The sequence below is a fragment of the Excalfactoria chinensis genome, chromosome 1 (assembly GCF_039878825.1).
Source record: "Excalfactoria chinensis isolate bCotChi1 chromosome 1, bCotChi1.hap2, whole genome shotgun sequence".
Taxonomy (NCBI): domain Eukaryota; kingdom Metazoa; phylum Chordata; class Aves; order Galliformes; family Phasianidae; genus Excalfactoria; species Excalfactoria chinensis.
The window spans coordinates 117,403,555-117,430,026 of NC_092825.1; the positions used below are offsets into that span (position 1 = coordinate 117,403,555).

At 46.7% G+C, this 26,472-nt stretch overlaps 2 protein-coding genes across 2 annotated transcripts in view; one reads left to right on the forward strand and one right to left on the reverse strand.

The window, feature by feature from the left end:
* Positions 1-643: 643 nt before the first annotated feature.
* On the reverse strand, positions 644-5,465 carry LOC140264106 (uncharacterized). The gene is made up of 3 exons (XM_072359606.1): positions 4,290-5,465; positions 1,823-1,870; positions 644-1,735 (listed from the first exon to the last, which is right to left on the reverse strand). The coding sequence occupies exons 1-2, from the start codon at positions 5,451-5,453 to the stop codon at positions 1,862-1,864; spliced, it is 1,173 nt and encodes a 390-aa protein (XP_072215707.1). The 5' UTR covers positions 5,454-5,465; the 3' UTR covers positions 644-1,735; positions 1,823-1,861.
* Positions 5,466-8,956: 3,491 nt separating this feature from the next.
* ARHGAP6 (Rho GTPase activating protein 6) overlaps positions 8,957-26,472 on the forward strand; it is a 291,817-nt gene continuing 274,301 nt past the window's right edge. The window contains exon 1 of the mRNA XM_072348427.1: positions 8,957-9,185. The gene's annotated coding sequence lies outside the window, so the exon portion shown is untranslated. The remainder of the gene's footprint in view (positions 9,186-26,472) is intronic.

Consider the following 26,472-nt stretch of genomic DNA (forward strand, 5'->3'; position numbering starts at 1 on the left):
TTGCTTCTCCCACCACCCGATGCCCTCCTGGCCCCCCAGATCCTGCTGCTATTACAGAACTTCCTCAGGAGAAGATGTCTGCAATGATTAACATGTAACAATGCTGGGAAGAGACACAGCACAGATCAGCAAGTAACACAAATTCAGTTTCTTAAGAAAACAGGATAGGGACAAAGTGCTACACGTGATTGCTCTGAGCTTAAGCACATTCTCAAAAACCAAAGATCTTTACAGCTTGTGACTACACTTGCAAAACTATTCTATATTCTGTCCTACTGAATGCCTGCACTGGATCAGAATCCCATTTCAGAGACCACTTGAAATACTGGTGCTTCAATAGTGCAGATAATACATTGTCAGACAGACCCGGGCCCGATACCTGCTGTTGTCTCAGCAAATGGCAAAACATAAATAAGCTGCGACAACTACAGTTACAACCTTCAAATGTCAAAACATTGAAAGTCAATTTCAAAGGCTGATTTCTGTTCTAGACAATGGCTACTTATGGCTCTGTTGTGCTTTCCTAATTGAAAAACAGGAGTTTTCTAAAAGCTCAGGTCAAGGAAAAAGGCGACTACAAGAATGGGAACCGACAACGTAAGTGCAAGGGAGGGGGGAAAAAGAAACAGAGACTAAGATCAAGAACGGTGTTTATATATATAAAAATTTATTTAGGTGAAGTCACAAACATTTTCTTTTTTAAATCGATTTACAAACACTTCAGGTTAAGCATATTGTTGAAACTATCAAGAAAGTTAAAGGAGAGCAGATAACGGCAGTTGGTTGTATTTTTTTCCTGAAACAACTAAAAGCATACCCTTACCATCAAGCGCGTTACTGGATCATAGTATTACCTTGATCATACTCCCTAGTATGCAAGGGGAAAGGAAAAGAAAACAAAATACGGAGATGTAAAACAATTAAACCATGAACCAACAAATGATTTTCATGAACATCGGGCCACAAAAGCTTGGTCAGATGTTCAAGATGCTAACTATTCTATGAGGATAAAACGAGAACAATAATTTAGGTCAGCTATTAAATCTGTTCAAGAACTTTGCCAGGCGTACATGGGCTATAAATTACTTCTGGAAATGCCAGCAATGGGTAAAGACTTCTTTTTTTAAGAGAAGAACGAAGAGGTGGTACTGAGCCTCACAGAATAATTTTGTCAACAACCTGAGTTATACCAACTGTAGGATACTGTGTCAAGTCAAATACACATTTATGTCGTCAATGAAATGGTAAAATTAACAGGTGTAACAAGACAAGTTCGGATTCATTTTTTAAGCAAATATAGTACACAGATTTATTTATCGATTTGTTTTTGAAGTGTCCAGTCGTGATCTGCAAAGATCCAGGATTGCACACAAGTTTGCTCAAATGAGAAGGGTTAATCTGCGCATTAAATTGGCTTATACTCTCAAAGTAGTATTTTAGGGCAGGGCTCTCCTCCAGGAGACCGTTCCTGACCTCATTCAATCAACGTTCAATTTATTCACTTTCCTGAATCTTTGCCCTCTTTGGATAGTCTGTGACAAGTGCTGCGCTGCAGGAATTCCTGTTTTCCAGCAAACCGGCTTGCTCTGCAGGTTTGTAGTCCATTGTTACAATTGCTGATTGGGTAAAATGAATTTCCTACGTCTTCTCTAGCACAGCTTGCAACGCAACAGAAGCAGAGGTAAAAGAATGCACTAGAATACCAGAGCTCCACTTAAACACCAACGGAGTCAGGCTGTTGGCACCAATAAGAAATTTGGTATTTAACAAATCTGTAAATATTTAAAAAACCAAAGTTAGACAGTTTTATATATCAACTCACCCACTTATTCTGCCTGTCATTCCAACTGGCCTTCTGCTTTCACGGAGTCTGAAACAAAAAAACAATAAACTGAGAATTGCCCAAAGAGAACCCAGGCAATAAAATCTGTAGGAAGGAACCTCATCCTATAACACACACATGCCAATCTCACCGCTTTTTAAACAAAAACGAGGCTTTCTCACTTTACTGAATGCAAAGCAAAGTTACAGCTCTCTACTCGCTCTCCAGGAATAGCAACTGGCCTCGAATACATCCTTTCATTTGTATTGACTTTGTTTTTACTGGTTGACCTTCTGTGGAACTGTAAAACTAGAGAGACACAGACACTGCGACAAGCTGAAATGTAAGGAGCGTCCCGCTGAATGGGGAGATGAAATACAACCTGGCAGCCTAACGCTGACCTTTGAAGCCACGAAAACAAAATCAATTCAAGCAATCTTGAAGAAAAAGTCTCTGTAAAACATTTTCCCTTCCCCTTGGCAGGATGAAGGTAGAAAAGCTCAGATTCTGATCAAACCCTATTCTCCATAAAAGCCCATTCAAATTAGAGAACTCTCTTGCCCAAATGTAAAGTCACAGCCTTTTATTCCTTTCAAGCAGTTACACAACACAGAGCTCACAAGGAGCTGCATGTAGGCAAAGGGGAAACCCATCGGTCACCTGGTGTTTCCCTGCTGCTGCCGTGCCAGCTTTATCCCAGGCCTAACCTACATTTAACAGCTGCTCAGACAACTGTTTCAGTTAAGGACTTCTTTTAAAAAGAAGTGATAAAATACCCTATGCCACCAATTAAAAACTGTTCTAATAGTAAACAAGTAGTTGAACCCACAACAAACAGCGGCTACACGGCCCTTACTTTTACTTTCCATTATGCTACTGTAGCACTGTAGCTTTCACATTCAAGCCAATCATTAAGCTAAAGGTTGGTATTTTGTAAACTAGCCAGCTAAAAGAAATAAGCTTGTTTCTAATTCACAAAGCTTCCAGTACCTTCTTTAGATGCAAGTCAATGCCGACACTAAAATTAATTGGAAAATTTGGACAAAATGAAAGGAGATAGAGACGTCTGGTGCCCAGCAGCAGCAGCAGAGCTCTGCCCTGACAGGACAGCTATTGTGAGAGCTACAGTCCAGTTAACATTACAAACTGAACAACCTGTACAGGACAAGGTGAAATAGAAGAGGTATTTTCCACCTGGTGCTCACATAACATCGGTAGTAAAATAAAAACCGTTGGCAAGAATGGAGAAATCTAAACAAAGATAGCAGAACAAGTTACGTAATCTGCAATACCAAACACAGACAGCACCAAGGCCATACAGCCGGTGTTGGGATCTGTTACAGCATTCATTAAACGGTGTTAGTTTCCATTCCTTTCCATGCAGGTTGGCCCAAGAAGTTGCTAGGTAGAGAAGACAGGAGTTGGTGCAATGCATTCAACACTGGCAGATACCCTGAAAAACGCTGTCCCTTTCCAGATCAGACTAATTTAGCCACTGCTGAGTATCCTACTGTATCTGTTGAGCCTTTGGGGATGGCAAAGATTCTTCCTACAGGCCTTAAAAGAAAAAGAATAGCTGAGAAATAAATATGAGTAAACTAAGAGAGCCCTCCAACCATCATTCAACTGGCATGAAACTCAAACGTTTGGTGTCCAGTATATGTCACACCATGGGACAGACAGATTCCAGCCACCGGTATCCTAAAAACATCAAAAGCTGCAGTACAACCCCAAATATAGACAGGCAGCACTCTGGTACCACGGGCGCTTGCTGTCATAGCTCAAGTAGTTGGAAACAGCATATTTGCCTGTGTATGTTTGGGGTTATGCCAATTCAGTGACACTTGAAGCTTGTAATAAAAGTCCTTGACAAAAACAAACCCTCCCCCCTCCCAGCTTCCCCTAATCACACACATTCTACAAAGCAGGCCAGAACTTGTGCGCTAAACCTACAGAGGCTGAAACTCAATTACATCTCCAAATCATGTTAAATTTGCAAGCTGTGGCCATTCAAATTGAAGTTCCTCTTCACTGACACCCACTGGTTCCTGGCCACCCGAGCAGCTTGCAGCTACCACATGCTCCCACAGTAACAGGCCTCTTCTCTTTGTCTTAGGTACAATTTTATTGCTGAGAAAGCTATTATTTTTTTAAGACAATTAAAGAAAAAAAAAAGGAACCTTTCTTCTGATGTCCTAAGGAAAACGGGATTACATCCCAGAGGAGAGAATGACTGGAACTTCCAATTCCTGAGGGGCAGAGCAATAAATACTGCAGCTATTTGCTGTGAGACCCTTTCCCCTCAGTGCCCACCCCTCCACACAGACTCAGTCCAAGGTATCACAGGCCAAAGCCCACCATCGACACAGGGATGGGGAGCAGCCACCCCAGCTCCCTCGGCCCCTTCTCTGCCCCTCTGAAGGGCAACACCGGAACAGGGGAAGCACCCCGCTGCCTGCCGTCACACCTGGCTCTTCTCCTCCTTCCTGGGGCTCTGGGATGACGATGAAGGCGGTGGCTGTGCTGGCGGCGCGGCCGGCGGCTCGTTCTCAATCCGATTGTGCCTGCTGAGGAGCGACTTGAGGGGGGCCATCCACTTCATCCACAGGTCCAGGTCGACGTCGCCCCACGGCAGGTTGGGGTCCTTGGCCGCCCGCCGCCGGAAGTCCTCGTCGTAGTTCATCCACGAGTTGCCCCCGTAGGTGGCGTGCAGCTTACGGATGGTGTCCAGGTACTTGAACATGGCTCCGCAGCGTGCCGGGTGCTTCTCGCACACCACGCTGGCGTACACCAGAAAGGCCGACACCCACTGGTCCAGCGTGTCCCCCGGGTGCGGGCTGTGCTCGGGGGTCAGCTCTGTGTGGAGCAAGGAAAAGAGGTCAATGAACTCCCCCCGCCAGATGCGCTCCTTGGTGGCCTTGGCCAGCTGGTAGCCCAGGGGCCGCCGCAGCCCCACGTAGGGGGTGGCCGCCGCTTCCGCCGTGGGGGCCGGGGGCGCGGGCGCGGGCGCCTTCGCGGGCGCCGCCGCTGCCGCTGCCGCCGCCTCGCCCTGCCCCGCCGCCGCGGCCGACGCCGACGCCGCTGCCGGGTCCCCGGCCGCGCTGTTCGCCACCGCCGCCGCCGACGCCGCCGACGCCTCGGCGCAGGGGCTAGCCGCCGCCGCCGCCGCCCCCAGCGCGGCCTGCCGCTCCAGCCAGCGCGGATTCACGTAGACGGTCCGCAGGCGCGGCGCGGCCCCGGCCGCCGCCGCCGCCCGCGCCGCTCCCTCGGCGCCCGGCTGCAGACGCAGCACGGCCAGGGCGGCGGGCGCGCAGGCGGGCAGGTCGCTGCCGTCCCGCCGTGGGGCCGGCTGGGCCGCCGCCGGCACCTGGAGCAGCGCGGGCGCCGCCCAGGGCGGGGAGCCGCCCCTAGGCCCGGCCGCCGCCGCCAGCGCTTCTAGGCCCGGGAGGCCGAGCCGCGAGCCGGGCGCCACGGCGCCGAGCACCCATCGGGTCTCGGCCGCCGCGCTGCGGTCCCGGGGGCTCCGAGACCTCCCCTCCTCCCGATGCCCGGCGAGCGCCGTCCCCAACGTCAGGGGGGCCGCGGTTCCGGCCCGGCGCCGACGGCGGCTCCGCCGCCTCCCACGTGGCATCGGCGCGGCGGCTCCGGGCGGCGCGCGCGGCGGGGGGCGGGGGCTGCGGGCCGCGGGCGGCGCGGGGCGGGGCCGGACCGGGCCGGGGCGGGGCGGCGGTGCGAGGCCGGGGCCGAGGCCTGAGCGTGGGCCGCGGCTGCTCGGGAGCGTCTTTCGTCCGAGCCTCCGCCCGCAGCGAGCCCGGAGGGGCACGTCGCGGTGCGGCCCGAGCCTCCTGCCGGCCCGGAGTAGGCTCCGGCCTGCGCTGTCGGCCGCAACGCAACGCGGCCTCGCCCGGCCCGGCAGCTACCGGCATCGGCACCAGGACCCTGTCAAACGGGTCCGGAGGCGTTACTGTCTTCCGGGTCGTATGTCCAGTGCCCTTGTCCTGGGGATTTGTAACGGGTTTACGTTACGCAGCATTTTGGTGATGGGCGCGTGGAAAATCACAGAGAAGTCATGAAGTCTGTAACTGTTTAGATAGTTGGTAGGACACTCCAAAAGTAATGCCTCTTATTTATCACTGTAGAAATCGCAACTGATTCAGAGAACTCAGTAACACTGTTTCATAGTTCACACCTTTACTGATCTAGTGGTTGGCAAACCTGCCCACGGCAGATAGGTTGGAACTGGATGATCTTGAAGGTCTTCTCCAACCTAACCCATTCTTATCATTCTATGATTCGTCCTCACTTCCGTGTCAGAATGCCCCTCTGCTGCCTGTCTGTCACACAGCAACAAAATGTAACGGGATATTGGTGGGAAGGGTCAGCCTCTACGCTCATGCTACCAACATCCACCTCTGATGTTGTGGGCCAACATCATAAAGGCCAAGACGTTACTTTTGGAGCAGCCCTTGTTATCCGATACCAACTGCTCCTGTGGGGGCACCCACAGGCCATGCCTCCTCCAGGCCTCATCTACTGCTGCCCCATGGGCTCCTCCATGGCTGCATGGGGAGATCGGCTCCATGTGGTGCCTGTGGGGTGCAGGGGGACAACCTGCTCCTCCATGGGCCTCTCCTGGGCTGCAGGGAGCTGCTGCTCCGTGCCTGCAGCTCCTCCTGCCCTCCTGCTGCTCTGACATTGGTGCCTATGGGATTGTTCCTCTCATTTACTCACTCCTCTGAGAGGCACTGAAGATGTCTGAGTGATGGACCTGCACATTCCTATGCCAAGTACGAAACAGAGGAACATGATGACTTCACGGGAAAACATGGCCAGTTTCCCATTCTACTCATGTCAAATCACTCATGTTGTTGGCATGGCACAGTTATATACATCTCACCAAGGTCACTGGCAAGACAGTGGCCTCTGTAGAAATGGGACAATGCCATTGCAATATTTGGTTGCTGGTATGCATCTGCTCTTCATCTGCTTCTGTGGACATCTTCGTAGTGCTCTCCTCTGGAGAAGTGGCTTTTAATGCTATGCTCATGTGCCTGTAGATCAATTACAAGGTCATACAGACAAACATTCTCTTCTGTCTTCGCTAGGAAAGTAGAGAAGCTTTCAAAGAGCTGAAGATTTTGCCCAAATATATCAAATTCCAGGAATTCAAATGTATGGAATTCTCTTGTAAGAAAAAAAAAGTAAGGTTAAAAGCAGATATGGTAAAGATATGGTTTATTGTAGCTTCATGTTTGGTCAAAAGCCACAGTGTCATTCCATTTGGAAGGGATCACATGAAGTCTTCTGTCCAACCTCCTGCTTAAATAAAGGTCACAACTTAAGTAAGACGAGATTTCCCAGTGTTCTCCCCTTCCCCAGGCTGAACGAGCCCAGTTTTCTTAGCATCTCAAGCATTCCATCTCCCAGCTGTCCCCATAGCCCTCCACAGGATCTGCTGAAGTTTATCACTGTTCCTTGTATAGGGAGCACACTCAAAGCGAATATGGTATTCCAGTCAATTCCCGATTGAAGTCATCACAACACAGCCAAAACCAAGGGGAAAAGTTCATTTTCAGACCAAAAACCCCCACAGATTTGGAAATATCAATAAAACCACAACGATTCCCTTTGAAGGTGGCTGTGCCAACACACCGCTGTTGCTGCTGAGCTTGACATAAAACCACGAAGCGTTCTGCTCCCTCTATCGATGACAGCAGGAATTGCCGCCATCGAGCCCTCCCCGCGCAGCTCCGGGATGCCCGGTTGGACACCGCAGGCCTGTCCCGGGGTTGTAGGAAACCGAAGGGGGAAATAACTTGGAGATGTGATCAAGGGATATTTTTCAAGATGGTTTTTGGGGGGATTCGGAGATGGTGGTTTCTCAGGTAAATGAAGGATGCTTAAGCCCCAAAGAACCTGCTGCTGTGGCTTCCAGCAAGAGGGCAGGAGTCAGATCCTGCGGCCCAGGGACCGCTCCCTGCACTGCAGAGGGGGGTGGGTGCTGATGGCCTTTGATAGCAGTGTTTCTTCACGCTTTGGGCTTTCTTAAGGTTCTCCCGTTAAAGGTTTCCTTGTTTGAGCTTGGAGAGACAGCAGGGAAAGTCTCTACAGAGGACAAGGCAGGTTTGTTTGTCCCGGTGAGGCTTAGCTTCATCGATCCCAGCTTTTTTTTGCTGCTGCTGCGACCTCTCCAGCAGTAGGGCTATGGGGCTGGGCTTATCCGTGCTGCCGGGGCACTGACTTCCACACAGCTCTGTTGCTCTGTGCGGGCTGTCACACGGACTTCGTGCAGAGCGCACTCAAGCAGGTGCTTGTAGGGGTCAGATAAAGGGGAGCAATGTGGCACAGGATGGGAGGCGTGGGTCTGAACGTCTGCGCGGGTCGGGACCGACGGCCGACCGGCAGCCCTCCGGCGCGCACCGCTCCCTCGGAGCGCTCCCACCCGGAACGCGGCCGCACGAGGGGAGCGCGGAGGCGGGGGGCAACCCGGGAGCGACCGCCTCGACGTGGGCGCCCCGGGACGGGACCCCGCGCCGGGCGGGACCCGAGAGGCGGCGAGCGATCCCGAGCGCGTCGCGGCCGCGGGGGGAGTGACTCTGGCGGGCAGCGGCGGGCTGAGATAAAAGCTCCGAGGCTGCCTCCTTCCCACCCCTTTGCTCTCGTAACTTTTTTTTTTTTCCCTTTTTTTTCCCTCCCTCCCTCCTCTCCCAGCAAAGGGACGCGGCTGCGGAGGCAGCTCCGGAGCAACCCCGGCGCGGACGCCTCCGCCATGAGTCCGCAGCTGCCGCCGTCGGACCGCGCCGCCTGGGGCTGAGCGCGAGCCCGGGGCTCCCGGGACCCCCCGTCCGTCCCCGCCGCGTCCGGGGCAGCGGCCTCCGCGATGTCGGCGCAGAGCCTGCTGAGCAGCGTCTTCTCCTGCTCCTCCCCGGCCGCCGCCGCCCCCGCCGCCGCCAAGAGCCTCTCGAAGCGGAGGCTCCGCCAGACGCGGAGCCTCGACCCCGCCATCATCGGCGGCGGCCAGGAGGAGGGCGAGGGCGCGGGCCGGGCGCCCCGGGCGAGGGCCGCCGGCAGCCCCTCGGGAGAGCCTCGCGCTCCCCGAGGCTCCTCCGCCTCCACGCCCAGCTCCCCGCTGGAGCGCTCGCCGCCGGGCAGCGGGCTCTTCGACGGCGGCAGCCCCCGCGGCAAGCGCAGCCCCGGCCGCGAGCCGCCCTTCCTGCCGCGCGCTCCATCGGCCTCGGCGCTCAGCGGCCCCGCCGCCGCCAACAGCATCTTCTCGTCGCCCCGCCGCTGGCTGCAGCAGCGCAAGGGACAGCCCTCGCCGCCCGGCTCGCGCCCCGCCGCCTACGTCGTGCGCAAGTCCGAGGTAGGCCCGCCCCGCCGCGACCCCCGCCCGCCCCGCGGGGCCGCCCCGCTCGCGTCCTTCCCTTCTCGAGTCCGCGGCGCCGTCGGGACGGGAGCGTTGAGCGGTGTGTTCCGAGCGCACACCGGGAGCTTCGTGCAGTCCCGTCCTCGCTTCGCACCTCCTAAGCTGGGATGCGCGAAGGCTCCCGGAAAGATAGAGGAATTCCTTTGAATGCGCGCCCATCAAGCCCTGCTTTTATTTGATGCCTCGCGTGTGTCAAGAACCACGCGAGGAGCGATCGTATTCCAAGACAAGCCCAACTGAGCAATGCAAATATCGACGCCTTTCACTTGGGTGACTTCAGCACTGGGCTGCCGACACAGTGTCATGGGCACAAGTACATTCAAGGAATGCAACGCTGCTTCTTGATAGCTCTGCTTTGCGTGGTGAGCAGCGGGTGATGGCACGAGGTGCTTGCAAGTGTGAGGTGCCCAGGTACACCGTGGGGCTGGGCAAGGGACATCAAGAAGTGTCAACAACATAAGCCTTCCCGTGTGGAATTTCTTGAATCCAAAGCTTTGAACACATGTCTCAGGTCTCTGGGCGCGAGCAGGTCTCTCTTCACTGCTTCCGTACAAAGATGTCATGTGCCAACCTGGAAAGAGGTTCTACCTGGGTCTTTTCTCCCAGGTAACAGCAATAGGATGAGGGGGAATGGCCTCAAGTTGTGCCAGGGTAGGTTCAGGTTGGATATCAGGAAGCATTTCTTCCTTCCAAAGAGCAGTGATATAGGCTGCCCGGGGAGGTGGTGGTGTCACCATCCCTGGTGGTGGTCAGGATCTGTGTGGATGTGGCACTGAGGGACGTGGTTAGCAGGCATGGTGTGACGGTTGGTGTTTGGATGAGATGATCTTAATGATCTTTTCTGACCACAGTGATTCCGGAGTGATTGTGTTTAATCACAACGTGATTTGTAGCTGCATCTGCACGGGAAGGTGTTTCCTTGAACCCGGCTGAGTATCATTCATCCAGGAACAAGTGGAGGTTTACGCTAATAGCGCGTGATCTCATATTTTGAAAGCATCCTTTACACAGCCAAGGCAAGGTGCTTGCAGTAACTGATAGCTCTGTGTATGTGCAGTGTATAAAACTGATCAGCTTTAAGTTGGAAGAAAAATGCACAGGATTCCACTGCAGGAAAGAGGCTTTGAGCTGAGTGCTGCAAGGAGCGGCGAGTGCCAATGTTTGTGGCCTGTCTGAGGGCCTTCAGTGAAGCAGCAGTGTCACTGCAGTGTTACTGCTGGCACCATCACACCAGTGTCCTTCTAGGGAAGGACAATTATTCTCAATTCCCATCAGATTTCAGCTGTACTTTGAAGGCATTTTCCTCTTTTGCTTACCAAATTAAATCTATTATGATCATTATGTTTTCATTAAATGTTTTATAAGGTTAAGCGACTGTTTAAGCATACTAGATATCATGGAAAAAGCGTGATAAAAATATGGATGGTTACCTTATGGCCTTGCTTCTGCCAACATGTCATCACATATGGATGCTTAGCCATGCATGCGTTATTGTACAAGTGAAGGATGCGGTGTTTCACCGCTCTCTCCGGGTGAGAAGCCCAGCGGAGCTCAGTAGCAGTAGCTCTGCATGGAGGTTCATTCAGCCTCCTGCCCATTCTTCTGTCCCGAGGAGAGCAAAGGAAAATGATAGCTAATGATATCAATGTAATTCAGCAGTGTCTTGCTGGCCAGGGGAGGCTCTGGTGATGTCTCCCAGATGATGGCAGGGGTCAGAGCAACTACCTGCCTGCAATATCAGCACAGCAGCCCAAGTTTGACTGAGTTACTATGTAACATCTGGTTGAGTCTTACCTAGTGGTAATTTAGAACATGGTAGTAGGTGCTCACACCTCGACTCATGAGCAGTGTTTGCTATCTGTTCTGATATGTGTGGGCGGCCTACAGCCAAGAGAGAAGGAAGGCAGTCTGCTGTTCATTAATATAACAATATTGATAGAATTATTTTAATGGACTGCCTCCTCAGCCTTTACCCTTTTGTGACAACTCCTATTTATTGGTGTTCGGTTGCCACAGTCCATCCATGCTGTATCTTTAGCGTGCCATTGGCCTTGTGTTTTTTACTTCATTGTTTCTGCATTTCCTTGTGTGTGTTGTGTGTGGCTTGCTTTGGTGAGGTGCTCTGGAATTGCTTTCCCATCAGCTGGAATATTTGTCCATGGAGAGGAGTCACATGGAATGAATTAAACCACTATCAGCACTAGCTGATCTGTTTGCCATAATAATCTCTGAGGTGATATGTAGCTGGTTAAAGGAGAGCTCAGTGTCAATTCCATGTACTTAGCCTTAAGCACCTTCAGACCTAATCCAGATGTTCTTCTATATGGATGGAAGAGAGGTTCGAACTAATCCCTGTGTAGAGCCCTCTTTAACTGTCCAGGGGGCAAAATGGGAATCTGGTGGGTTTAAAAGGATTTTGACACCTTGTTTTATTGGTCTTCCATCAAACATGTGAAACACCGGACACTTCTCCACCCCCAGTGTTGGTAACCTGCATTTTTCCCCTTGAGGACTGGCTATTTAGTGAGTTGGAGGGTTTTTGGTTTTTAAAGTAAAATACTTCATCTACTGGTATTTACCGCTGAATTGTTTGCTTTGCTTTCTTCCATAAGACACCCTAAACCACAAGATGCAACAGATTAATTCCAGCCTAAGTCCATCCTGCTCAGTGTTGTCGGAGTTTTACAGCTGCCAAATCTGGCGGGCAGAAGTACTGTGGGTCTTGTATGAAGAGGAATGCCATGAGAAGTAACTAAATATATTCAACGTTTCTGAGTTGGCAGATGTACTCTTTCCATTCCCAACTCAATTACGTCCAAGGACATTTGGTGAGAATGTGGGAACTGACAGCTAGGACAGACAGAACTGTCACCGCGTGTGCATTGCTTGAGTAATGGGAAAGGAACTTGTGGAAATAATAGAAATTAGTCTGAAAAGTAATCTTGAGCAGCTTCTAAAATACCAACAACCCAGACTGCTGTCTTGACTTCATGATGGAGCTGATGCACACAGAGTTGTGCAGGCTGTCCTGTATGATGGGCACTGCAGCTGAGACAGTTGCAGATGGAGAGCTTTGCAGTAGTCACTCTTCTGTGCTGTGGTGGTGTTTTCAGTACAGCGGTGTCAAGCATGTGGTTTTGTCCTTCCAGATGTGAGTACTACTCTGAAAGCATGGTCAGGCAGTGGAATGGGCTGCCCAGGGAGGTGGTAGAGTCAACGACCCTGGAGGTGTTCAAGGAACATTTGGACATTGTATTGAGGGACATGGTTTAGAGAGAACTAGTGGTGATGGGTGGATGGTTGGACTGGATCATCTTGTAGGTCTTTTCCAAGTTGGTGATTAAGCAGTTTTGTGTGATTCTGTGAGTATGGTGATGAAAACCAGCTCTGAGCAAGCAGGGCTGAATACTCATCCTGGTGTGGCAGAAACTAGATGGTATCAGTATCAGAGCTGCAGAGTGGATGTGTTAATATGAAAATATTAGTTAGTGAAAATTAAAACTGTAATAAAAATACTGCCTTATTAAATATGAAGGTGCTCCTATTTAATTTTCTGCTTTTGTGACGAGAGCATAAGAGAGTTTGGGAATGTGAGGATGACTGGAATTAAGCTGTTCTAAACTGTGTGTGTTGAACATCATGGATCCCTCAGATTTTCGACTGAACTGTGTAATTGGTTGGTGGAAGAAGAGGCCGAATATTCCATCTACTTCTGGAAAATTCAAAGGGAGCAACGAAGAGATAAGGGCAAGATTCAGACCTCATAAGAAGTTGATGCTGATATTCATCATCCAATTTTGCAGTCTAACAGAGTATTCGTGTGTGCATTTTGCATACTTTGTGTGCGTGCTGCTACTTGAAACAGACTATCAGGTAGGGAGCAAAGGCTGTAGCTAATCACTCAGTCACAGGAATTTCATTTAGTTCATTTCTCTTTAAAATTCCCTGTTCGTTGTTTTGTACGTGTTTTTAAGAAGTGCCTGTTCCAAATATTTTCTATTATTCTTATTTATTCTTATCCTTCAGGAATAACGTGTATCTATGGAGATGTATACTTGTCATGGTTTTGTGCTGTCAATATTCTACATATATATGTAGAATATTGACAGCACAAAACCATGACAATACTCAAGCTTTTTGACCAAGTTTCAGTATTTCCAAGGTATTTATGGACTGTCTGTTTAAGGTTCCATACCTGTTCCACTCTGGCTATTGGCACGTTGATACTAAATCCCAGGGAGGGTTAAGAGTGTTTTGGAGGATCTGATGAACTTCCAGTGCTTGATGCTCACCACATCATCGCGCTGGAATCAGGTGTTGGGTACTACCTGTTCTTGCTTTTGGAGCTGTGCATGCCAGGTGCCGTGTCACTGGCCCATAAATAGGAACGCCTGTTATCCACTCTAAAGCTGTCATCTGTGGGTCATTATCTTCACAGTCCTGGCAAAGGGAACAGTTTGCGTGAACTTTCCAAGGCGTGAGACCTGAACTAGATTTTCTGGATCTCCTCAGTTGCTGCTGCTCTCTCTGTATTTTCTCAAAGCTAAGGTTTATGGTATTCCCCAACAAGGGCTTTTTGATGGCTTGAGGTCAAAATGTGATTTATGAGCATTGTTCTTAGCAAGGGTGTGTAAGGATGCTCAGACCTGTGCAGAACCTCTCATTGTGCTGTGAGCACTGAGCACCTGATGGGACTTGGATAGATTTTGCTTGCCTCCTTTTTTTCCTGCTCATTTATGATTTCTTGCTCCGTGCACCCTGACTTGTTCAGATTGATTGTACCTTTTATCCATTTCCCATTGTCCTCGTTACATATATTTTCAGATTAACGTTCATACCAAACAATAAAAGAGAAGATAATGTGGTTTTGTTTGTTTGTTTGTTTTCATCACCCAAAGTCTGTATTAAGACTTGCTTTAGTGTAGCTCCAGGTATTATTTGGGTTGGCCGAGTCAAATGTTAACAAGTTCCAATGCTCTCACAAATGATTTGTCTCATAAATGGATGGAAAGGTGTTCAGCAAAGTGCAGAGTATGATACAGACTTTGCTAACTAGAGAAAGATTCAAACGACATTGAATAAATTGGGAATGCAGGCTGCAAATACACAAAGTGATTTTGTATGGTGTGATTGACATTACCTTTGCACAGTATCATTCTCGTCCAAAGGATTTGATTTTCAATGATACGACTGTACCTCCGCTGATCACCTGTGACTGACTTTACAAGCAGACTAATAAATAACCTTTCCCTTGCTATTTTCGAATTCTGTTTGCTTTTCTTCCCCTGCTGTATTATGGCAATATCATTTTTGAGCACAGTCTCAGTTGAGTTGCACCCCACTGAGAGTAATTTGGTGAGAAACCAGTTGGCAGTACTTTGTTCAGCTTTCATTTGCCTCTCTCTGAAAGTCTAAAAATATTCCTCCTACAGGAAATATATTTCATTCTGTTACGGCTTTTGCTTCCCGTAGGAGGTCTTACTTTTAATTTATTGAATAAACCTTTCTGAAAGGGTTGTATTCCCATAAGAGTTTAGGTGCAATAGAGTCCCTGGGCAAGTTGTCCAAGAGGTCTCACCATCTTCTTAGCAGAGATGCAGCTGTTTTTATATACAGTGACATTGAGCTCAAGAAGTCGACGCTTGCATGAAATGGGAAAACTGGATGCTAAAGAATGATCTAACTTCTCAAATTTAGTTGTGCTAATCATATGTGTTGTATTTGTTCTTTTTTAAAGCACAAAGGAACCCCCACATACTTCTCTTTTCCCTGCTCTTGATTTTAAAAGGATGCTGAATAGTAATTTGATCTCAATCTCATTACTACGGTTTCTTTTGTAAGTATATATATATGTGTATGGGAAGGCCAGACTTTTGTAACACCCTGTTTGGAAGTCAGCTATGGCTGGCTGTTAATTTATTGTGGATGACGGGGTAGAGGCTGTTAGTTGAAAGGGGGTAGAGAGGGGTAAAATAGAGATTGGCACAGATTACGTTTTCACAGTCCAAAATTAGACCCTATCTACTCCATCCTAAATGTGAACAGTATGCTTGAGTTTTCTTGTGGCTATCTCACAACATTCCTGCTGACAAAATACAGTGTTCCTTTTGCTCACTGCTTCACTACTGTCCCTTAAGCACGTGCTCATGTGTCTAATGACAGCTCTTATAGCAGCACACATGGGCGTATGGCTTATATCTTCACAGAGAGGCAGCTTATTTGTAAACTATGTGAAAAGTGGACTGCTCCAGAGAGCTGGTACGATTGCAACCAGTAGTGAAGCTTTAGTAGTGACTTGCTGGGTCAGATTGCTGCCAGCCCATGTAACCAAGTTTGCTTGCACATACCAGCATTAAGGAACCCACAGCTTGCAACGCGTGTAATGGCAGGACAATGTGACACCTGCTCCAAAATTGATCTGTCTGCTATTATGGGTTATTTCATTTTGGATTTAACAATACTGAATTCTAGTAAAGCACCGTTATTTTTTCCTACCCCACTTTGTGTTAGCATGGCTCACAACAGGCCAGATGAAAGGAAAGGAAACATCCTGCTGAGCTTTGAGCTGGGGATTTCATTGGATTCACATGAAAATTGGTGTGGCAGGAGGAGGCTTATGCCTCGCCTATACTGTCTTACACAGAAGTATCTGAACCTGATCCTGACCTAATGGCCGAGGAGCTTAAGGGCACAGTTATGTAACTGGGATCAGCCAAAGCTAAACTAAACTGGAGTAGACAGTTGGGGCCATGCAGCCTCGAAAAAGCTGGTACCAAGTTGGTTTGCTCAACCTAAATGCTTCCATGGTGCTATTTAAAAGGAATATGGGGGACAATTTGCTGCTGCTTCCAATGCAGAGGTGGGCTTTTCTGAGCTTCTGGAACATGTTGGTCTACGCCTGCTCTCCTGCATCTTCTCATCTTGCTCTTGGAGAATGATTTTGGTAAGCTTGGGTTTCACTGGCAGAGACTTTGTGAGGCTTCTGACAGTGTGTGTGAAAGTGGTTTGAGAGAAGGACTTGTAAATTTTTTCTGGTTGCTTTGAATGGGTAAAAAAGTGGAAGGAGAAAAATGGAGACTGTGTATGATGTCTGCGTGGCTGAAGTAGAAGGAAATAAAGATGGGGTGGAGAATGAAACAGCATTAAGTATGTAGCTAAGTATGCTAACGTTCAGGCTGGCAAACAGGTTTACAGTGAATGTGCTACTATAGCTGGGAAGTGCTGATCTTAGACTGCTACCAGCCTGCAGCTCTCTGTCCTGTCATGTATTTCACTGGGCCCAGGCATACAGTGTGGCTGCTCTGTGCATCAAAGCTGTGCCTGCCACACAGCCTGGCCCTCAGGGATAGGAGGTGGGTATTTGGTGCTGCCATGTTTGTCCTGGTGGGCTGCCATTATGCTTTACATGCTCCAGGTGGGTCTCACTGTTATCTGTATAAGTGAGTTTCTGATTCACTGTGGAAAGTCAACCTTGAACTCCAAAGTGGTTGAGATGTTTCCTCTCTAGGTACTTTTTATCCTTACTTTTTCCTGTGCTTTTTTCTTCCTCCCTACTTTCTGGCATTCAGAGTGACATTTAGCTGTGTGCCTTTTCTGGGGCTGAAGATAGCAGTTTTAAGATATCACTTGAATTGCAATTGAAAAGAATGAGGTTGCTGGAATGAGTTACATATATTCTTGGATTCCTTACTGTTTGCATGGAATACACTCCTTTGGGTCACTTAATAACCATATTGCTGTGCTAGTGTCTGGGCATTTTAGTTAAAACAGGACCAAAATATTTGTAGGAAAACAGGAGCTCCTCTTGTTCTGGATCTAACTCAAACAGATGGACTAGAAGAAGTGGGAAAAGGAGCAATATGGTTGGCAGCATCTGGGGCAAATAAAAACAAAGCCAGAAGGGATGAATTAGTTGTGATTCTCACAAGGAGAGTGGGAAAGATTTGTGTAGAAGACTGATAGCAGAGGATGCTACAGAGAAACATTCTTGCTGGGCCCTCTTGAGAGAATATCCAAGGCTAGGGGAGGCATAGCAGAAAAGTGAGGAGGAGTCTGGTTGGTGTTTGGAGCCAGTGATAAAGTACTGGGGAGCAAGAGATGAGATTTACCTCCAGGACTGAGGGCTGTGCAGCAGCTGAGCCCTGTTGAGGGCACAGAACAAGCAGCTTGTGGGGAATGCAATTGGACTTCCCATCAAGTCCAGAGATTATTATTATTATTTTGATTGATTTTATAGTTCAACCTTTGTAAGCAGAGAGACTGAGAAACACTGCTGGGAAGGACAGGAAAGATTTAGGAAGGAAGGATTGGGATGGCTGGAAGATCTCGTGGATGCCAAGCATAGGTGGGCATGTAGCTGAGGGAGCTGTTGTACTGATGCACTGAGCTTGGGCTGAGAGCACCTTATATGTTGTGGGATAAGTGGCTTGTGTTGCTGTGGCTCGCCTTGTTAGACGTAATTATTTTGTGTGGTGGTGGAGTGTCCTTGTTTGCTTTGCAAGCCATAATGAAGCTTGGAGTTGAACCACATTTGTGAACCACATCTCTATGTGATTGCATGTTCTGTAAATGGTAGTTGCCCAGGAGAGCTGCATCTCATGTAGCTGATGGGAGAATGGGGGAACACACAGTGTTCAACTGTCAGCAATAAGTCAACATTTTATTGTCCATCTTTCTTTCTTCTGCCAGGAAACATCTCCTTGCTACAAGAGATGGCTTCCTGAGAATGAAGTACTGTACAGCTGGCTGGCTAGAATCTGTAGTGGGCACAGCTGAGACTCCTCAGACATGTTTGAATTCTCAGTGTGGTGACTCAGTGGAATGTTGCTTTGTATTCCAGCATAGGAACTGTACAGCACTGTACGCTGCTGCACCAGTGACCACACTAACCAATTCAGATGGTGTGAGGTGTCCCCAGATACCACTACCTGAGGAGTTTCCCAAGCGAGGTGGCCTGCAAACAACTGTGAGATCAAATAGTTGGAGATCACCTCCCTTCTGCAGAGAACTGGAGGGATGGGTGATTTCTGCTTTGTTCAACTGGCCCAACATCAACGTGTAGAGAAGGATCTAACGTGCTGATTTTGCATTTTATTTTTCCCCCATGCTTTGTATTAGGACAACTCTGGAAATGCAGTTTCTGGCTTTGCTTTTGTTCTTCCTGGCTTTTTAGGGGATATTTGAACAAAAGGAGTTGAGGCTGTTCTCATGACCACAGAGATAGAACTGAATTTTCCCAGCTTAGAAAAGGAGCAGCTGTAGATCTTTCTGCAGAGACTAATAAGGCTTTTATCTTTTTCCTCCTTCCCTGGTGTTACAAACTGGGGATACATCCACCTCTGTAAGCATACATGCTTTATTTGCAGTATACCTAACTTAGAGGCTTTCTCTTTCCCGTGAAGAGCAGCAGGAGGCCTGTGATTTCTCACTCCTTAGGAGCTGCCTGGGCTTTGGGAAGAGGCAAAGCTCAAAAAATCAGCACTGCAGGCCAGCCTGTGGATTTGATGCCTAATCCCCACGGGAGCACAGATGTACCTGGGTGAGGGCTGTGTCTCTGTGCCATGAACCATTGCTAAGCAGGACAGTGGGACAGAGATGGCTGGGTGAGCTGCTGGGTGTTTCCCTGACGGGAGAGAGGATGCAGTTAGTTATTTCTGGAAACAACCCAGCCTACTGAAGTTATATTTAGCTGTTAGGTAATTGATTTAAACTGGGATTAGACCTAAATTAGAGACGAGAAGGTAAAGCTGAGTGATAAGAGTATCTAGTTTTTGTTCCCTGACTGTAGCAGGTTTAGGGGTATGAGTATCTAACTGCATGAAAATCCTTATAGAATGCATGGATTTTGAAGAAGAGACAGCAGACAGATACAGTCGTATCAGGAAGAGCAGAAACTCTTTTCTTCTTTTTTGTGATACTTAGTGGCCTCCGAAAATGAATGTTTTGCCTTTAGTGAGTATCTGTGAGTCTGAAGTCATGGGGAAAAAAAAAGGGTTGTTTATGCAAATGTTTAGGGGAATTTCTTCAAAATATGAGGAGAGGAATGAAGTTCCCAGAGCACAAAACTGGGTAATGGAGATTTAACGTGGTAGAATGAATGTAGGCAGTAACTGAAAAAGATGGGGAGGATGGGACTAGTTGGGGAGGGGATATGTTTGATGTAATACCAGGCTGAGATTCAATGGAAAGTTATGTAGGAAAGGGTGATGTCGTTGAAGCCAAACAGTCTTCATAGAGCATTGTGGATGGATGTACGTACAGCTATACTGCACTGGAAAAACAACAAAAGAGAATACCACAACCACTGAGAAGATAGGAATCTGCACGAGACTTCTAGCTAAGTTTTGTATTTGAAAGACATTACGTTGGAGATTTATATGTCCAGAGGCAGCAGACAGGAGGAATACTGCTTATGCTAACTTCTGCCTTCTACCCACCCCACACTGCCAGCAGAGATTGCAGATTTTCTGTGTGTGCTGGAGAGTATGTCTGGATGCACTGTGGACCACAATATCCCAGCTGGAAACGCAGCTCTCCCACAGCCTATGGCCTGGGGCAGCTAAGTATCCTCCCCAGGATGTGCCAGGCAGGTCCCTGACTCCTGGTAGCAGACAGGAGGACACACTGCATTTGCAGGTAAGGTATGACATCTGTGGTATTGTCAGCTGGCAGAGACAGAGATGGCTTTGTCAAAAAGGAAGAAGGAGATACATATGGTTTTAAGTACAGAATGTGAAACATTCCTTTTGTCTGAAAGTTATTCAGCTTATTCCAAGTACCTTTTGCAATGTTTTCTTTAATGCATCGAATGCCTTAATGAAGAGCTGGCATTTTGCTGTGAATTATTAACGCTCATCTAACAGGTGTTTACATATGTTTGCCTTGAAACCTAGCTCTGCAATGCTGTCTGAAAACACTGTTTTGGAGCCTGTGCTCTAACAAAGGCACAGGTGAGGTAGGGCAGGGTGGCTGCCACCTATTTATGTGTAGCAGCTGTGCCGAGCCTCCTCCGGTGCTGCCAAACAGGCACACCTGGGTTTCTTACCTGTTTGTTACCATTGCTTAACTACTTCTGACCTGTTACTCTGCCAGCCAGGCTGTGCCACCTGTGGTAACTGTAAACCTCTAAATCACTTCTTTTGTAATTCCCCTGTTAGAGGAGTGAGCTGATCTTCTGCCACAATGCTCTGGAGATCTTAGTCACCTGCAGGCTTGTTTGTGCCCTATGGGCACAGGCCAGGGCATGGCTGTAACCTTCTTCAGGAGGAGAAGGGCACCTAGGAGCATGATGCTTTCTTTTCAATGGGTATCCTTATGGTTCCCATTCAGTACCTGTTTGGAGATGGACTGTCAACCTTCCACCTCGTATAGTGGTTAATGGCTTCTGCCAAGCGTGTTGCTGGATGTTACAACCAAGGTTGCATTAGGCTGTTAATGATCCTGATCCTGCTGCCTTCCACAGCTGCGTTGTCCTTCCCTCTCCATGCATTTCTTCTGTGAGAATTTGCTCTGATGGAAGGCAGATCTATTTATTTATTTATTTATTTTGTTGTGCAGCTGCCACTTCTCAGCCCCGAAAAAAAGAGGGGAAAAAAGTACAATGAAAACACTGGAAGCCTCCGACTTATTCTCAGTGTAGCGGGCCAGATATTCTCCTTGGGAATGCAAGTTCAGGATGGTGACTTTAATTACTGGTGACCTTGTCACTTGAGAAGATGAATTGGTTTGTATCTTCTGCCCTGGAAAATGGTTGTTTCTGTGTCTCGGTTGATTCTTTGTGCGAGCAGCTGAGAGCAGAACAGCCACTTCTCGTTCAGGGTTCAGCCCTTCAGCCTTGCAGCAGCAGTGGCTTTTCAGCAGGCCTTGCCCTGGTAGTTAGCCATTACTAGGCGGGATCTAATGATTTACCTTCACCTGAACAAGCACTTGGTGAGGGACCAAGCGGCATGTGCAATCATGCCTTCCATGTCAGCTTGGGACGCGTTATGTTGGGAGGAAGTGCACAGAAATCTTTCCAGTACTGCTGGTGGCTCTGTTGTCACAACTGGCAGCTTGTGGCTCTGCACAGTCTGGCTGCCCTTCCATCAAAGCAAGTTCTTTGCAACCCACACACTCCCCTTCTCTCAGTTGTGTGATCCTGTACGTGGAATAGGAAGAGTTGATATTATGCAGTGAATACTTAACCTGTAAGGTTTAAAGCAATTTCCTCACCTTGTATTGCAGTATTAATTAGTATTTATGGTGCCTTTCTAGGCTGTGCTCAACTTTAAAGTGTCGTGCTTTGATTGTTCTGCACAAATGCAAACAGTTCTGTAGGAGAGATACTTCCAGCTTGAAAATCAGAAACATTTGTAGCAAGTAAGTTCTTCTGTTTGTTTTTTCCTTTGTTTAAAAAAACCCCAAACCTAGAGATTGCTGCGACCATCTAACATGAAGCTCCATCAAGCAGCATGTCACTATTAATTGGCATGGTTCCTTTATCAGTGATAGTCTTATTTAAGGCATTCCTCAACATCTTATGGAATCAATTGAATATTTCTTTGCAAAGAGTACAGTGTTACAACAGATGTGTAAACACTATGTTCTTCCCAACAGGAAAAGGGCCACAAGCAAGTCAGCCTTGAAATTAGAGTTGGTCGTGAAGGAAATACTGTCTTTTATACTGAAATAATAGAAGGTACCCTGGTTCCTATTTTGGGACTGAAGCAATATAACTTTTCATCAGTAGGAATCACAACACACGGCACAATTGTAACGCATGTGTTTATTTTAATAAAATGAAAACTAATATTATATTAATAAAAGCACATATTGCAGTGCTGTCAGTCAGGGCTTTATTGAGGTCTCCACTCAACTATATTTATTTCTGTCTGTGATTGAGGTTTGTTTTTCCAGTTAATTTGCCTTCCCGTAGTAGGGAGGACTGTATTTATTTGATCTTACTATGCCTAATCTAACACGAGCACATGCTGGGAAGCTATAATACAGTGTCAACTGTGGCAGTGAGATAAGGACCTGATTTGTTTTTACTTGACACTGTCTCATATTTACTATATTTCTTTAAAAATCCTTCTGGAAATATTCTGCTGGTGTATTTTTCCAAGCTGTTCCATCAATCACTGCTATGTTTTACTTCTGTGTACAATTCCTTGCCTATTTCCAGTTTGTCCCTGTGTGGTTCTCCTGGTAACCTTGCATGTAAGACATGCTCTGCCTCCTTCCAGACTTCCTATGTGCCCAGTCTTAGTTAATTATGAGGCTTCTTTCACTTCTTTGTTCTTCAGAGAGCTGAACGCTCAGAGGCATAGGCAGATCCTCACAGAAATGTTCATTCATATTATGAGAGATTAAACAATGCTTATTTAGGAAGTGTGTTCATTCTGCAACTGAATCTGATACTCATTCATACCAAACGAGAGCAATGCAAAGTGTGTGATTACTGTATATCTGTAATGCTGTTTGCATGTGAGGAATTAAAAGATGAATGAAGTTATAATGTAGTATTCAAGAAGAATTATTTCTGATCATTGTTGTGCAGGGTATAGAATTTCTTTGATTAGATGCCCACATCTTGGAAGCTGACAAGTTATGTGATTCGTGCTAGAAGGAGCATTCAACAGGATCTGAATTACTTTGTCTTGATGTATGAAAGTGATCTTACAGTGTCAACCTCTCCTGCTGAAAGAAGATAAAAACCAGAGAAAACTGGTTTTAAAAGCATCAATTCTACTCATATATGAATGACAGAATGTATCAGTGATGTGAGAATGTGTAGAGCAGTTCAAATTCACACAAAGATTTTTATCTTAGTTTGGTGCCTTTATTTTGATGCTGTATAAACTGATACGTGTGAATGTCCGGTTTGAAGTGTCCCTTGAATTGAAGGGCATCACTCATTTTGCTGTTCTGCTATGAATTTGATGCTGACATCTGAAACAGATGTGCGTGTAAAATGGTAAGATTTAAAAGAATTACCTTGATATAAAATCATGAAGATTTTTTTCATAAGTGCACACGTTGTTTTGCGCATGAATAATTAGTGTGTGTTCCAAATGAAGGACAAAATGTTTCCCGCATTTGGCTTTGGCAGGCTGAATGCTACGTGTGAAAACATAACAAAAATAAAGATCCATTATTGGCCTCACATCTGAGGAAGCTCTAGAGCGTAACATTCATAATATTTTCTTCCAAAGTCCTCTTTAAACTTGTGTTTAGTAAATCAGCTTCAGATCTTTCTTTCCAGTGCTGTTCTAGCGTATGGAAAAAGAGCTTTGGCCGCCATCTGCTCTTCTCCAAATATTGACCAGTGAACTGCAACATGTGCATGGTGCATCTTGATATAATTTATGGACAGGGGCGTGCTGTGGAGCCCCCTAAGCAATGTGAATACAGTGAATCTTGCTTCTTTTATCTAGATCTGCTTTCCCTTTGTGTAAAAGTAGAGAAGTAAAGGAATGGCAAGAACAGGCTTGGTGGAAATTGCTGGATAGGGATAAGAGTCCGTGGGACCTAAAGATGCAGAGGAGCTCTGCTAATCTAAATCTTCAGCTCAGTGAGCTCCAATAGAGTGAAACTCCATACTGGGGAGCTCATTGAGCTGAGGAAAGTATCATATAACTGGTTTCCATATGACTTTTGCGGGTGCTTTTCATTTTGGCACATAATTGTGTATCTGTTCAAGGAGGAATATTCTTATGTTTAGAGTTGCAAAAAAAAACCCAACACAAACAGCGTGTTGTGCTACCGAAACTTAGGGAAATGAATGGCTGCTTCCCACCTGACTTTACGGTCAGTTATACAAGCAAATCTAGCATCAAAAGTTTACATACAACGTTCACAAATGTCATGTTCCTGTAAAGTGGCTTGTTATATGGCATTGCAGTTGCCAAGTGCCAAATGTAAGAGAAGGCTTCTGTGTTGTTATTCTTTTATCTGGTTCATCAGTATGTTAAAGTTCTGGGAATTGTTGAAAAAATAACAATTACTTTTGTTACATTTCTGTATATGTGTGGAAATGTGGAGTTACTGCAGTCATTTGTTGTTGTTTTGTTTGGCTTTGTTAAAGGCAAGTTGCAAATGAAATGACTGAAATTCCACCTCCCTCAGCAGAATCTGCATAAACATGGGCTCTCGTGTCTTTCATATCTTGTTTTTGCTCCAATGAGATGACTCAAAATGCCTTCTAATTGCTGGACTAATTACAATGCTGGGTGAAATGTACTTGACTCTTCTCCATCCGCAGTCTTCTAGGGGTCCCCAGGTGGCTTTTGGAGCCTTGGCTATCTTTGTGAAAATGCTTTCACTCATGACTCTCCAGAAGGGGTTTCACTTCTTTAGGGTGATATAACCCTGCACCGAAACAGCCTTATGGAGTAAGGAGCAGACCAGCAGAAGATATCTAGCTGCCTTCTTTGAGGGCTTTCGGCAAACAAAAGGCTTTTGGCCTTTTTTGTTTGTCTGTAATAAGTAGGTAAACATCCAAGCTTTGCTTCATGACATTGCTAAAATAAATGTAGTTGCAGACATATGCTGGGGGTATTCAGACAAGCAAAATGCCCTTTAGCTGTGGAAGTCACTGGGAAAACTGCCAAACCTATATAGTTTATATACATGTACAGAAAGGTGTGAATAGCAGTCAGCATTTCCTTAAGAGTAAATTGCATTAAACTAGAAAGAGCTAGTGCATTCATTTGTGGTTTGTGCTTGGATGCTTTAGCATCTGGGTTTTTTTGTTGTTGTTGTTCGTTTCAGGGCAGTGTTCCAGGTGCTGGAACAGGCTGCCCAGGGAGATGGCTGAGTCACCATCCCTGGAGGTGTGCAAGAAACATTCAGATGTTATACTGAGAAACGTGGTTTAGTGAGGAAATCTTGGTGGTAGGCGGATGATTGGACTGGATGATCTTGGAGGTCTTTTCCAACCTTGGTGATTCTCTGATTCTAGGGATGGCATGTACTGCATATAGCAGTTAGTGCTATTTGCCTGCTCCTTGTCTGAATCTTCAGTTTTCTTTGCCAGCAGCCTTTTAAATCTGTGTTTGGGTTTTTAGATAGGAGTCATTAGCTAAAGTTATTTTAATCACTGATTTTTTTAAGGCCGTACTTAATCAAGTTCTTCGCTTACTAATTATTTTGGATAATATTTCATAGTATCATTGCAAGATTGATTGGTATTGATTGATAGCTATTTCTCGTGTTGAGTGTCAATGGCAGCATAATATTATCCTTAATTTGGTTCTTCCTTTGCTGTTCAGCCTGAGACAATTCTAGCAAAGAGTATATGTGCAATGGTGAGTTATGACTATGTGCTAAATAAACACATATTTCACTTGTGGTGATGTCTTTCTGGAATTCAGTTAAAGAGGCAGAATTCACATCAGTGTTACTAAGTTGCTTAATAGCACAGCATTATGTTTATGAGAAGCTCTGAAAAGTGAGTGAAACCACATTTCACTCTTTAAATTAAAGGAACCGTCAGATAATCAGTTAACACTGTGCATTAAAGTTTGCATCATAATTAGGATCAGGACTGTATGTTTGGAAAGAACTTTGATTGTCTGCACTTGTTGAGCTTCAGTTTGTATCGTGGAGCAGTTGTGGAACACATGAACTGAATTTCTTTCTGAGAAAATTCAACTGCAGGACATGCTGCTGTGTGTTTGGTCTACGTTACATAAGCTGGATGCTTAAAAGCAAACTGTGTTTTCTACCTGCAGCTTCATTAACAGCGAAATAGTTTGTGATCAAGCAAGCTACTTTGCTGGCTTATCACTGTGTATCCTTCAGGTTCTTAGTAGTTTGTTCTCAAGTTTAGTGGTGTGGCTTTCTTGTAAACTTAATCAGCAGATGTGCACTGATTAATTTTAATTCTTTCAATACAGCATGAAACCTTCGATGATAAGTAAGAATTTTCACATATGGAGGGCTGGAGCACCTCTCCTATGAGGAAACGTTGAGGGAACTGGGACTGTTTAGCTTGGAAAAGAGAAGGTTCTGGAGAGACCTCATTGTGGCCTTCCAGTATTTGAAAGGAGCGTATAAACAGGAGGGGGACTGGCTGTTTACGAGGATGGATAGTGATAGGACAAGGGGGAATGGTTTTAAACTGAGACAGGGGAGGTTTAGGTTAGATATGAGGAGGAAATATTTCACTCAGTGTGGTGACACACTGGAACAGGTTGCCCAAGGAGGTTGTGGATGCCCCATCCCTGGAGGCATTCAAGGCCAG

What these genes read in the sequence shown, in the direction of transcription:
- LOC140264106 (XM_072359606.1), bottom strand. Translation starts at nt 5,453, where the DNA reads ATGCCACGTGGGAGGCGGCGGAGCCGCCGTCGGCGCCGGGCCGGAACC.